At 43.6% G+C, this 12,914-nt stretch overlaps 1 protein-coding gene across 1 annotated transcript in view; it reads left to right on the top strand.

The window, feature by feature from the left end:
* Positions 1–9,592: 9,592 nt before the first annotated feature.
* WIPI2 (WD repeat domain, phosphoinositide interacting 2) overlaps positions 9,593–12,914 on the top strand; it is a 33,798-nt gene continuing 30,476 nt past the window's right edge. Inside the window, exon 1 of the mRNA XM_068565548.1 lies at positions 9,593–9,848. Coding sequence (XP_068421649.1) covers positions 9,775–9,848 — 74 coding nt within the window. The 5' untranslated portion in view covers positions 9,593–9,774. The remainder of the gene's footprint in view (positions 9,849–12,914) is intronic.

The following is a 12,914-nucleotide window of genomic DNA, read 5'->3' as shown; positions in this document are numbered from 1 at the left end:
ACTCTGCAAGCTGTGGTGGCAGCTTCCACGCCACACACGCAACAGTAAAGGGCAAAAATCTAACTGGCCAAGAGGGTTACGCACAACCTTTGACCTGTAAGTGGCTTATGCTGATCCAGGGGCGACCCTAGGTAGACAGGTTAAAAGGCAAAAATAAGAGGAAAAAATCTGAGCAGGGACATCAGAGGTTTCACGCTGTGGGATTGGGGGATGGGGGGGTGGAAGGGACTTCTCAGACTTAGTTCAGCCAAGTCACTGAACAAATAAGCAAACGACCAAGCAAACAACAATGACAATGACACAGGGGGTAGGGGTGGGGGTGTGGGGAGGATTAGTAGCCAAAATCGCTACAATATATTATATAGAATGTCCAGTTTTCCAGAGAACTTATGAGACGTGCAAAGAAACAGGATAGCATAACCCACACACAGGCTTCACTGGAAAATTCTACCAAACATTTAAAGAAGAATTAACACCAATTCTTCTCAAACTCTTCCAAAAAATAGAAAGCCAGGGAACATTTCTAATTCATTCTATGAGGCCAGCATTACCCTGATCCTAAAGCCAGAGAAAGACACCAAAAGGAAAAAAGACAAACAAAACCACAGACCAATATTTCTTACCAATAGAAAATCCTCAAACAAAACAAAACAAAACAAATACTTGCAAACTGAATCTGACAGCTTATTTAAAAAAATTATATTCCATTACCAAACAGAATTTATCCCAGGAATGCAACATAAGAAAATCAATCAATGTAATACACTACATTAATAAAATAAAGAACAAAATGCGTGATAGTCCAATAGATACAGAAACACTTATAACAAAATCCAACATCCTTTCATGATAAGACACTCAACAAACTAGGAACAGAAGGGAACTTCATCAACATGATAAAGGGCATCCACAATAAACCCACAACTAACCTCACACTTAACAGTGAGAAACTTAATGCTTTCTTTCCCTCTAAGATAAGGAATAAGACAAAGATGTCTGCTCTTGCCACTTTTATTTAACATTGTACTGAAGTTTTGTCTAGGGCAATTGATCAAGTAAAAAAATAAATAAAAGGCACCAAGATTAGAAAGGAAGAAGTAAAACTATCTTTATTTGCAGATAATGTGCTCTTGTATAAAGAAAATCATAAGGAATCTGTTAAAATAAAACTGTTGAAGTAATACACAAGTTTAGCAAGGTTGCACAATAAAAGACCAATATACAAAAATCGATTGTTTTTCTATGCACTAGCAATGAACAATTTGAAATGAAACTAAGAAAATTCCATTTACAGTAGCATCAAAAAGAATAAAATACTTAGTAATAAATTTAACAAAACAACTGCAAGACTTGCATACTGAAAACTACAAAACAACTGCAAGACTTGCATACTGAAAACTAAAAAACACTGTCAAAAGAAATTTAAGACCTGTGCACAATTGTTGTCATACACATTACATCTTTTACATTATAAGCCTGTCTACACAGTTTTATAATTACCTTTTATGCAATTGTTTTCTAAATCAGATAGAAGAAAAGAGTTACCAAAAATACATTTATACTGTCTTTATATTTGCCCATGCAGTAGATTTTCTTGGGTTCTTTATTTTTTCATATGGATTCGACTTACTGTCTTCTGTCATTTCATTTTAGCCTGATGGCCTTTAGTATTTTTTGAACAGGTCTGCTAGTGACAGATTCTCTCAGTTTGTGTTTCTTTGTCAATTCTTAATTTCTCCTTTTTTAAAAAAATATTTATTTATTTATTTATTTAGGCTGTGCCAGGTCTTAGTTGCGGCACGTGGACTTCTTAGTTGCAGTAAGCATGCAGGATCTAGTTCCCTGACCAGGGATTGAAACTGGGCCCCCTGCATTGGGAGCGCGGAGTCTTACCCACTGGACCACCAGGGAAGTCCCTCTCCTTCTTTTTTTGAAGAATAATTTTGCTGGATATAGAAATCTTGATAGTCCTCCCCCCACCCCCCTAGCACTTTGAATATGTCATCCCACTGCCATCTGGTGACCATCTTTCCAATGAGAATTCAGTTGCTAATTTTATTGAAATCCCTTATTTGTGATGAGTCCCTTTTATTCTTGCAGCCCTCATGATTCCCTCTTTATCTTTGACTTTTAACAGTTTGACTATGAGATGTTTAGTTGCAGATCACTTTGAGTTTATTCCACTTGGCATTCATTGAACTTCTTGGATGTGCAGGTTAATGTCTCTCATCAAATTTGGGAAATTTACATGCTTTACTTCTTCAATTATTTTTTCCACACCATTTTCTCTGTCTTATCCTCCTGGGAATCTCATTATGCATAAGTTCAGGTTTTTTTATTTTTCTATTTAAAAAAATTTTTTTAATTAATTAATTTATTTATTTGGCTGCACTAGGTCTCAGTTGCCACGTGCGGGATCTTCGTTGCAGCATGCAGGATCTTTAGTTGCGACATGTGGGATCTAGTTCCCTGACCAGGGATCGAACCCAGACTCCCTGCATTGGGAGCACAGAGCCTTAGCCACTGGACCACGAGGGAAGTCCTCTAAGTTTGTTTGTTTGTTTTTTAATACATTTATTTATTTATTTATTTGGCTGCGTTAGGTCCTTATTGCTGCGCACGGGCTTTCTCTAGTTGCAGCGAGTGGGGGCCACTCCTCATTGCGGCGCACAAGCTTCTCGCTATGGTGGCCTCTCTCGTTGTGGAGCACGGGCTCTAGGTGCATGGGCTTCAGTAGTTGCAGCACGCAGGCTCAGTAGTTGTGGTTCGCGGGCTCTAGAGCGCAGGCTCAGTAGTTGTGGTGCACGGGCTTAGTTGCTCTGCAGCATGTGGGATCTTCCCGGACCAGGGCTCGAACCCATGTCCCCTGCATTGGCAGGTGGATTCCAACCACTGCATTACCAGGGGAGTCCCTAAGTTCGTATTTTTGATGGCGTCCCACAGTTCTCTGAGGATCTGTTCATTTTTCTTCAATCTTTTTTCTTTCTGTTCCCCAAACTAGATTTTTCTCAGTTGATTCATCATTAAGTTTGCTGATTCTTTCTTCTACCAGCTCAAATCTGCTGTTGAGCCCCTCTAGTGAATTCTTCCTTTCGGTTATTGTAATTTTCAACTCCAGCTTTCTGTTAGGTTCTTTTCATGACTTCTACCTCTTTAATGAGGTTCTCTCCGTGGCGAGGCATTGTCATCATACCCTTCCTTTAATTCTATAGTTATGGTTTCCTTTAGTTCTCTGAATGTATCCATAATAAATGCTTTTAAGTCCTTGTCCACTAAACACACCGTGTGGGCCCCTTCATGGGCAATTGCTTTTCCCTGTTTTGGGGCCATATTTTCCTGTTTATTTGTGTGTCATAGTTTTTTTGTTGAAAATTAGACATTTAAAATAATACAGCAACTCTGGAAATCAGATCCCCTTTCCCAACCTAAGCTTTCAGGTTCTTGTTTTTGTTTGTTTGTTTAGTGACTTTTCTGTACTAATTCGGTAAAGTCTGTATTCTTTGTTGTGTGCAACCAGTGAAGTCTCTGCTCGTTTATCTTAGTGGTCAGATAACAATTGAATGGAGAGTTCTTTAAGTGCCTTGAATCAATATGTCTCCCAGCCTTTGCCAAGGGGCTCTGTGTGCATGTTGGGGTATGCCTTCAACACTGCTGCAGGCATTTTACAATTCTGCCTTAGCCTTCACTTCCTACTTGTGCAGGGCCTCAAGATCAGCCATAGGTGAGATTCTAGGACCTTCTCAGGTCTTTCTTGGGCATGTGCACAGTCCTGCACATACACATAACCCTCTAGATTCTCAGGAATATTCCAGGAGCCTTTCAAAGTCTCCTATGCACATCTCATTTCCCAGTTATTCCTTTAAGTTGTTGTTTTTCTTTTTTTGGGGGGGGGTGTCTCTTTTTAGTCCCAGTTTGTAACACTACCTCAGGCAATTGTAATTATTAAACAATTGCCACTGATTGTTATAGACAAATATCTTGCAGATCAAGCTATCCACACAGGTACTGGTAAACTCTTACTCAAATCAAACACAAGCTTTGAGAATTGAGTTTTTCAGCAAACTGCCAGACAAGTTAGATAGTGACCATTCTCTGGGGATGGGGATTTGGGGGAGCCCCAAGCCCATCCTGCCCCCTCCAGCAGCTGCTAGGCTGCTTGTTTTCACATCTATCATAGATGCATGGCTGATGGTTTTCAAGGCTACTGTGGATCTAAGAAAGATAGAGGAGGTTAGGGCAAATCACAATGCCACAAAGTTTACTGGTGTTTGTTTTCTTTGGGTTTTTTTGTGGGGTTTTTTTTGTTTTTTTGGCTGTGTTGGGTCTTTGTTGCTGCGTGCGGGCTTTCTCTAGTTGCAGCGAGTGGGGGCTACTCCTTGTTGTGGTGCGTGCACTTCTCAATGTGGTAGCTTCTCTTGTTGCAGAGCATGGGCTCTAGGTGCATGGGCTTCAGTAGTTGTGGCTCACGGGCTCAGTAGTTGTGGCATGCAGACCCTAGAGCGCAGGCTCAGGTAATTTTGGCACACGGGCTTAACTGCTCCGCGGCATGTGGGATCTTCCCGGACAAGGGCTCGAACCCATGTCCCCTGCATTGGCAGGCAGATTCTTAACCACTGCGCCACCAGGGAAGTCCCAGCTTACTGTTTTTCACTGACATTCAGTTGTGTTACTTGAATAAATGCTTCTTAGCTTGTTGCAAGCCTTTAGTTAATATCCAGAGTTCTGAAAAAGTTGATTTTTGACAATTTTTGTCAGTGTTCTTTTTGCTTTTATGGAGGAATGGTTTTCAGAGATTCTCGCTCCACTATTCTGGAAGTGCTTCTCCCATCCATTCACTCTTTCTTCATAGCATTCTCAGGAGGTGAGTTATTTTAGCCCTTGTGATTACTGAGGAAACTGATGCTCACAGAGGATAGGTGACTTACCTAAGGGCATATACCTGGTAAGAATCTGAGCCACTGTCTGATTTCAGTGTTCCGTACATCCTGACCTCTCTCCCACTGCCTCACCTCATGCAAGGTGCACTCCACCATCCTTTCTCTCCAGCCCTTTGTTCCCTCCTCCATGCCAGCTGTTTATCCTATGAGTTTGTTTAGGAACTTGCTTGTGGGAGGATTGCTGATCTCTCAATGTTGCACATAAGAAGAATACTTGAGGAATGTTCTAAGCACTTGCAGATGACGGTTCTGTTCTATGGTTGGTAAGAGGAAGGGAAGCTCCTCTCCCTGGGGTTGGCATCAGGCCAGTCACCTAGAGGAATGCTGAAGTGACGATAGAAACCCCTTAGCATCCTTCCTGCCCTACATGCCATCAGGAATGGCAGCCCATGCTGTCCCAAGTTGAGCTGGAACACGAGGGTGTATGACTGAGTCACACACAGGTCAAGCTCTCTGGCACAAATCCAGCCTGCTCTCCAACAACATTTGTCAGCGTTTCCCAATACCAAGCAGATAATAAAGCAGTGAAACAAAAACTGAGTGACTGGGCCGCAGCCCTCAGCTCCAGCCCCTCCCAGTAATCAGGAATGGAGGCCTGGGGTGGGGGGAGGGGAGGGATAAATCGGGAGATTGGGATTGACGTACACACACTACTATATATACAACAGATAACTGATAAGGACCTACTGTATAGCACAGGGAACCCTACTCAATACTCTGTAATGACTTATATACGAAAAGAATCCAAAAAAGAGTGGATAGGGCAGTTCCCTGGTGGTCCGGTGGTTAAGACTCCGAGCTTCCACTGCATGGAGCACAGGTTCAATCCCTGGTCGGGGAACTAAGATCCTGCATGCTGTGCAGCGCAGCCAAAATAAATAAATAAAATAAAATCTAACACCTAATTGTTAAAAATTAAAAGAGTGGGTATATGTATATGTATAACTGATTCACTTTGCTGTACAGCAGAAACTAACACAACATTGTAAATCAACTACACTCCAATAAAAATTTTTTTAAAAAAGGAATGGGGGCCTAGAATTTAGTTCTCTGGGAACACACAGTGAACAACACTGACAAAAATTCTGCCTTCATGGAGCTTATGTTCTAATTGGGAGGGGGCATTATATGACACATTGGATGTGATACGTGCTATATAGAAATATAACGCAAGGAAAGAGAGAAGGAATGTGTAGAAGGGTGGAGGTTACTGTTTTCAAGGATATTCAGGTGTCCATACCACATGTCTTCTGACCAAGTAATTTACGTACAGGTGAAGGAAGCTTGACAGTGAGCTCTTGCCCTTGGAATTCACCACCCTTATCATGAGCCCTGTTACTCAGTAGAAGATGGAATGGCTTACTGCATGTTCAGTTGTGGTACCAGCTAAGAGACCACACCCTGTGAGGTCAGGGTGCCATTCTACAATACGCAGTACACGGCTGCAAACTAGGAGTGGAAGGGGTAGTGTTTTCTTGCATATTACATCTAATTTTTCACTTAAGAAATTTTTGTTTCCATCCACACAACCCTATGTTCACTAGATTTTGAGATCCAGTCACCTATTACTCCAGGGAATAGAGTCATGGTTCTGGTAAATTGGAAACAGTCAAACCCCTGGCCATTCAGGGATCTTCACTTGCTGAACCAGTAGAGAGAGAAGGAGTTACTATCCTGAATGGACAGATAGATTCTGACAGACAAGGGGAAACTGGGTGGCATTTCAAAATGAAGTCAAGGACTGTGTCCAGAGCCCAGGGGATTCACTTGGGGACCCCTTTATGTGCCTTTGTTCAATAATAATGGTCCAAAGGAAACTGTGCCAACTAATACAGAACCACTTAAAGACATTGCTCCTGCCCTATATCTTGACAGGCATTCACATATACATATATTTATACATTTACATATGTATATGCCCATACAGCCAAGCACTAAGGTATCTCCAGCCCCCTCATGTCCCCTCCCAAACAATTCCCCACCAGAAGTAACCACTATGCTGCCTGTTTTTGACTTCATATAAATGGACTCATATGGTCTATATTGTGTCTAGCTTTTTTCACTCAATATTACATCTGTGAGATTATCCATGGGCGTATGTCTTTTTCATTGCTGCATAGTATTCTTTTATATGAATGTACCACAATTTACTTATTCATTCTGTTGTAGATGAATGTTTGGGTTATTTCCAGTTTGGGGTTATGAATAAAGCAGCTATGAATATTTTTACACCTGTCTTTTGGGGGTAATATGCACTCATTTCTTTGAGTATATACATAGAAGTGAAATGGCTGAGTCATAGGCAATATGCATGTTTAACACTAGTAGATACTGTCAAACACGTTTCCAAAGTGGTTTTAACAATTTAGACTTCTACTTACAGTGTATCAGTGTTCCAGTTGCTCCACATTATTGCCTGCACCTGGTACTGTCAGTCGTTTTAATTTTATCCAACTTAGCAGATGCTTGGTAGTATCTTGTTTGCTCTTAATTTGCATTTCCTTGATGAGTATTGATGATGACCACTTTTGCAGGTGCTCATTCACCATTTTGATATCCTCTTCTGTGAAGTGTCTGTGCTCAAGTATTTTACCCACTAAAAAAATGAGTTGTCAGTATTTTCCTCATTGATTTGTACAAGTTCTTCAAATAAGTCCTTTATCAAAAAATATGTATTGCAAATATATGTATCCCATTCCAACCTCTCTTAATGGTCTCTTTTGATGAGCAGATGTTCTTAATTTTGATGAAGACCAATCTTTTATTCTGTGGTTAGTACTTTAAAAAATTTTTTTAAATTTTATTTATTTTTGGCTGCATTGGGTCTTCATTGCTGTGTGCAGGCTTTCTCCAGTTGAGGTGAGTGGGGGCTACTCTTCGTTGTGGTGCGAGGACTTCTCATTGCGGTGGCTTCTCTTGTTGCGGAGCACGGACTCTAGGTATGCGGGCTTCAGTAGTTGTGGCACATGGGCTCAGTAGTTGTGGCACATGGGTTCAGTAATTGTGGCTTGCGGGCTCTCGAGCGCAGGATCAGTTGTTGTGGTGCACGCACGTAGTTGCTCCGAGGCACGTGTGATCTTCCCGCACCAGGGTTCGAACACATGTCCCCTGCATTGGCAGGCAGATTCTTAACCACTGTGCCACCAGGGAAGCCCTGTGTTTAGTACTTTTTAAAGTACCTGTTTAGACGACTTTGTTTACACCAGAGACATTAAGGCATTCTCCTGTGTTTTCTTCTAGCAGCTTTATTGTTTTACCTTTCAATATTTAGGTCTACAATCCATCTCAAATGAGTGCTTGAGTACGGTATGTGGTAGGAGGGTCTGCATATTTTACGGAAAAGACCATTCTTTCCTCAATGATTTTCTTTTCTTTCTTTTTTATTTTTTTTGGATTAAAAAAAATTTCTTTTCAGTCCAAGGTTTTTATGTTTCGTTTTGTTTTGTTTTGTTTTAAATTGAAGTATAGTTGATCTACTTTCCTCAGTGACTTTCAATGCATTCTTGACTCCGTGGCTAGAATTAACAAACTTGATCACACCATTCTGTATTTTCAATGGTGGCATGTTGCTCTTGGTACAAAGATCAGTCTCTTGCCTAATGTACCTTTTTTTTTAAGATTGTTTTCTTGGGGGGGTTTTTTGACCATTTTTAAAGTCTTTATTGAATTTGTTACAATACTGCTTCTTTTTTTTTTTTTTTTTTTTTTGGTTTTTTGGTCAGGAGGCATGTGGGACCTTAGCTCCCCCGCCAGGGATGGAACCAGCACCCCCTTGCACTGGAAGGTGAAGCCTTAAGTCATTGGACCACCAGGGAAGTCCCTTAACACCCAGCCTAATCCGGACACCTCCTGTTTCTCAAGCCAAATCTTGTGTCACGTGTACCGTCCCACTCCAAACTCAGACACACACCATAGAGTTCTTTGGCCAGGTCACACTGTCATCCGTGGACCTTGGACATACAGAACGCTTCCGTTCCTGAGGTCGGTTACCTGCTACTCAAACTTCAGGCCTCATCTCGTCCAGGAAGCCTTCCGGGCTGCACAGTCCCTGTCCCTTAAGTCTAGGTTAAGCGACCTCATTACGTGCTTTCATTGAACCCCGGCTTTGTAATTGTGTTTACCTTTCCCACTGTAACTTCGCTGAAGGAAAGGAGGAGGCCTGTTTAGCTCACATGGAAGGCACTCCCTAAATATTACTGAATGAATGAATACGTGTAAAATAGAATCCTCCGCAGAGACCCAAAACGCGTGGGCCTTGGAGAAACAACTGGGTTTCCAGTCTCAGATCTAACACTTAGCAAATAAGTTAATATTTCTGAGCCTCAGTTCTCAAATTCATAAAATAGGAATGCAACATTCCCTACAAAGCATTGCTACAAGCACTAAATAAGAACGCACGTATCTGGCACAATGATTGGCACGCGGCCGGCCCTTTTAATATTAATAAAAAGATGGGGGCGGGGGGCACGGAACGCCTACTCTTTACAACGCGCTTGCGCGGCCCCTGACCCGCCCGCAAGGCCAGCCCATCGCGCCCCCGCGCGTCCCCACGCGTGCGCGTGTTCGACCGGAACCCGGGGCCAGGCCGGAGGTGAAGGGGCGGACCTCCGCAGTACGCTTGCGCCATGGGAGGTCGTGCGCCGAGGAGGCGGGGCCGCGCAGGCGCGCCTGGCAGCCCGGCTCTGGAGCATAAACAAGAGCGGGGTCGGGATGAGGCGGCGGTTGATATCCGAGCGGCGAGTGGCGGCGAGCGGGGCCTGGCGCCGACCCTGAGCTCACCCCGACCTGCCCTCCCGCGCGCGAGCCCCGGGCCGGGCCCACCCGCCGCGCGCCCACCATGAACCTGGCGAGTCAGAGTGGTGAGGCTGGCGGCAGCCAGCTGCTCTTCGCCAACTTCAACCAGGACGTCACGTAAGGACGGGCGTGGGCCGGGGTCGGAGCCGGGGGCCGCGGGGCGGGGGCCGGAGCCTGGGGGCCTGGGGCCGGGGAGGGCGGAGGCATCCTCGGGGCGGGCCCGGCGCGTGCAGGGAGGGAGGGGCGCCCTCCCTGGGGACCCTCCAGGCTCTGCCCTGGAGCTGCGATCTCTGAGCCGGGAAAGCGATGGAGGTAGGGGAGGTATTTTACCCATCACGGGAAGGCTTTGTGTTTTCGGACCTCACTTCTCACAAAGTTGGGGCAGAACTTTGTGGCCTGACCTGTTGTCTCGGCCGCCTCTGGAGCGGTGGGGGTGGGTTTCTCCCTTATAACCCGCCTCCCTCTCGTTCCTCAGCTCTCTTGCTCCAGTCTTTTCTCTCTTCAGGCCCTTCTCATCTCCTCGTCATCTTAGGGTCCCTTTGATTTCCTTTTCTTCCCGTCTCGCTGTTCTTTTTGACAGGTAACTTTGATGTCCTCCTCGAGCAAGAAACAAACTTAGCAGTAAACGTGGTCTCTGACCTGGGGAGAAACTGAGCCAAGGGGGATGTGACAGAGAAACCCCCCCCCCACCCCGAGAGGTCTCGGTGCTTCGGGGCATGGGCCATCCTTATAGGGTAGGAGAGGCCCATGATGCCAGCCCTTGGATTTGGAACGCTGTTTGTCCCAACCCATATGGGTTTAGTGAACGTTTATATGAACCTTTACATGAACGTGTGAGGATAGTTACTAGATGAGGTTTCTGGAGAAGGAAGGATAAGTTGTGGGACTGGAAGGGAGGAAAGCCATCTTGGGAAGTGAGTAAGAGGAAGTGATGTAAGAGGGGTGGAGGAGTGGGTCATTGGCTTCGTACCAAGTAGTAGGTTGAGTTGTTCCTGGCTGAATGGAATCAGCAAAGTAGAACATGAGATCTTTTAAAAAATTAAAAGTCAGTTGTAGAATGGCAAGCCACCAAGTCAGTGGCGTGCAGTGGGTGCTCGATAGCACCTTCCAAAGTTGGGGAAGTAGTGCAGACAGCCCCACAGTGGGCCTCTGTTGGGACTTGGAAGGGAGCAGATCACCTCCTCCAACTACAGGGAGAGGAAACCGAAGTTGAGGAAGGTTCAGAGCAGAGCCGGGATCTTACCCTCAGCTGACAGTGGAGTGGGGGCAGCTCTCCTGAATTGTCTTCCAGTGTCCTTTCCAATCTGCCATGCTGTTGTTTCTACCTCCAGAGTAGGATCTGGAGGACAGTGAATGTAGAAAGCAGACCGTAGCAATCTTTAAAGGTGAAAACTACTGAATACTAGCGTTCCGTATGACCGAAAGCCAGTCCAACAAAAACAATTTGGACCACCTGTTGCAGGAGGTTATAACTGAGATGAACTATGTTTTACTAATCCAAGTAGGCAAGAGGACATTTGCAAACCAACTGTGATTCCGTTTTTAAGCCCTTAGTATTTTGAGACCAGTGAGAATGGTAGCTTTATGGCTTTTTATGTCTTGTATAAATTAGAGAATTTCCAAAACATTTTCTACCATTCTTTAAGTTTTTCATTGCTCATCATTTATATTGAAAGGAAATCAAATATGAGAAAGCATTCTCTTTTGCTCTTATTTTAAATGGCATTCAAATACCACTTTCCCTATATAATAGAAGAATGTCACTCTGGCCTGAGATAAGGTCTTTTTGTACTTGGAAATCGTGCTTTCCCACTCCTCCTTGAGTCCGGAAGTTATTAGTTCAAGACAAGATTTGTGTGTCATAATTTTGACTTGCTAAAGAGACCTTGATATAGTATGAGCATAAATTGTAAGGAATAGTAAGGATTATACTAAAAGTTTATTGATTAAAGTGACTAATTTGTTTTAAATCTACACCTGAAAGAAATACAGAAGTTCTGGGGAGAGGCTTGACAGTTCACTCCTTTCCCTCCCTTGTCCATCTCCAGCACTTACTTTGATAGAGGAACACAGTTTTTCACAAGGCAAAGAATATTGGCTCCACATTCACGGTATTCAGTGAGAAAATCTGGAAGCCGTTTCACTTAATAGAATATATATTGTACGTTATACAGTAATGCTTGAACAACAGTGTTCCTTTCATAACAAACTATATCTATCCTGTCTTTCTGTTTTTCCTGGTAATGTGGTTTCAAATACTGTAGTATTTTTTTCTGTGATTCTTATTCTAAAAGTGTGAATGTTTTATTTGGGGTTTTTTTGTTTTGTTTTGTTTTTACCGTTTGTTTTTGTTTGTTTGTTTTTTTAACTAGAATTGGGAAAAAGGCATCAAGAAAAGCTGGTCCCCGTCGTCTCCTTCTTCCTGGCTGGTTAGTTCCAATCCTGGTTTCAGAAAGTAACACTTTGGAAGGCTTATCTTGAGGAATTTTTGGTTTTTTGATATCGAAGTTAAGAAACTAATAGAAGTGCAGAGTATCACTTGCATCGTCAACGGAAATATCAGGGACTTAAGTACTTGCAGGGGACCCCACTCAGCTTGTGGAAGTCATTGATTGGGCAATGTCTACATCGTTTAGAAACTACATTTCTAAAAGAAGTAGAATAAGGGCAGGGACTTGACTTCCGAAGTCTTCTGTTTGTAGCATTGATGTTGTTAGTGTCTAAAAGTTATGGACATAGAGACAGTAAGGCAGTGGTCTGAATTGATTGCTTTCTTGAACCGGGTTTCTTCTAAGGTTACAGCAACTGTCCTGGAAGGTCACTTCTCTCCTTTTCCCTCATCAGTAAATCGAGGGGCTTGGAAGTAAGGATTCTTCCACCTTAAAGTTCTAGGTTGTTCTGCCTGCCGTGTGGAGGATGTGTTTTGAGGAAGCAGGGCAATCACTGGGGAGGGTATTGTCCAGCGGCAGTGGCCAGTAGAAAGGAGACTGGTGAGCCATCAGGATTTGGTGTGACCCATGGGACGTGCATGATGCACTTAAGGGAGAAGTTAAGGTTACTCCCAAGTCTCCAGCCTAGATTCTAGATGCACAGTGACAGCACATTATGGGAGGAAGATCAGAGGGGGATTCAGTTTAGGGAGAAAGATGAACTCTGCTTTGGATATTACTGAGTTTGAAAGGC

This window comes from Eschrichtius robustus, chromosome 16 (genome assembly GCF_028021215.1).
Source record: "Eschrichtius robustus isolate mEscRob2 chromosome 16, mEscRob2.pri, whole genome shotgun sequence".
Taxonomy (NCBI): Eukaryota; Metazoa; Chordata; class Mammalia; order Artiodactyla; family Eschrichtiidae; genus Eschrichtius; species Eschrichtius robustus.
This window is presented reverse-complemented; position numbering and strand designations above follow the sequence as displayed.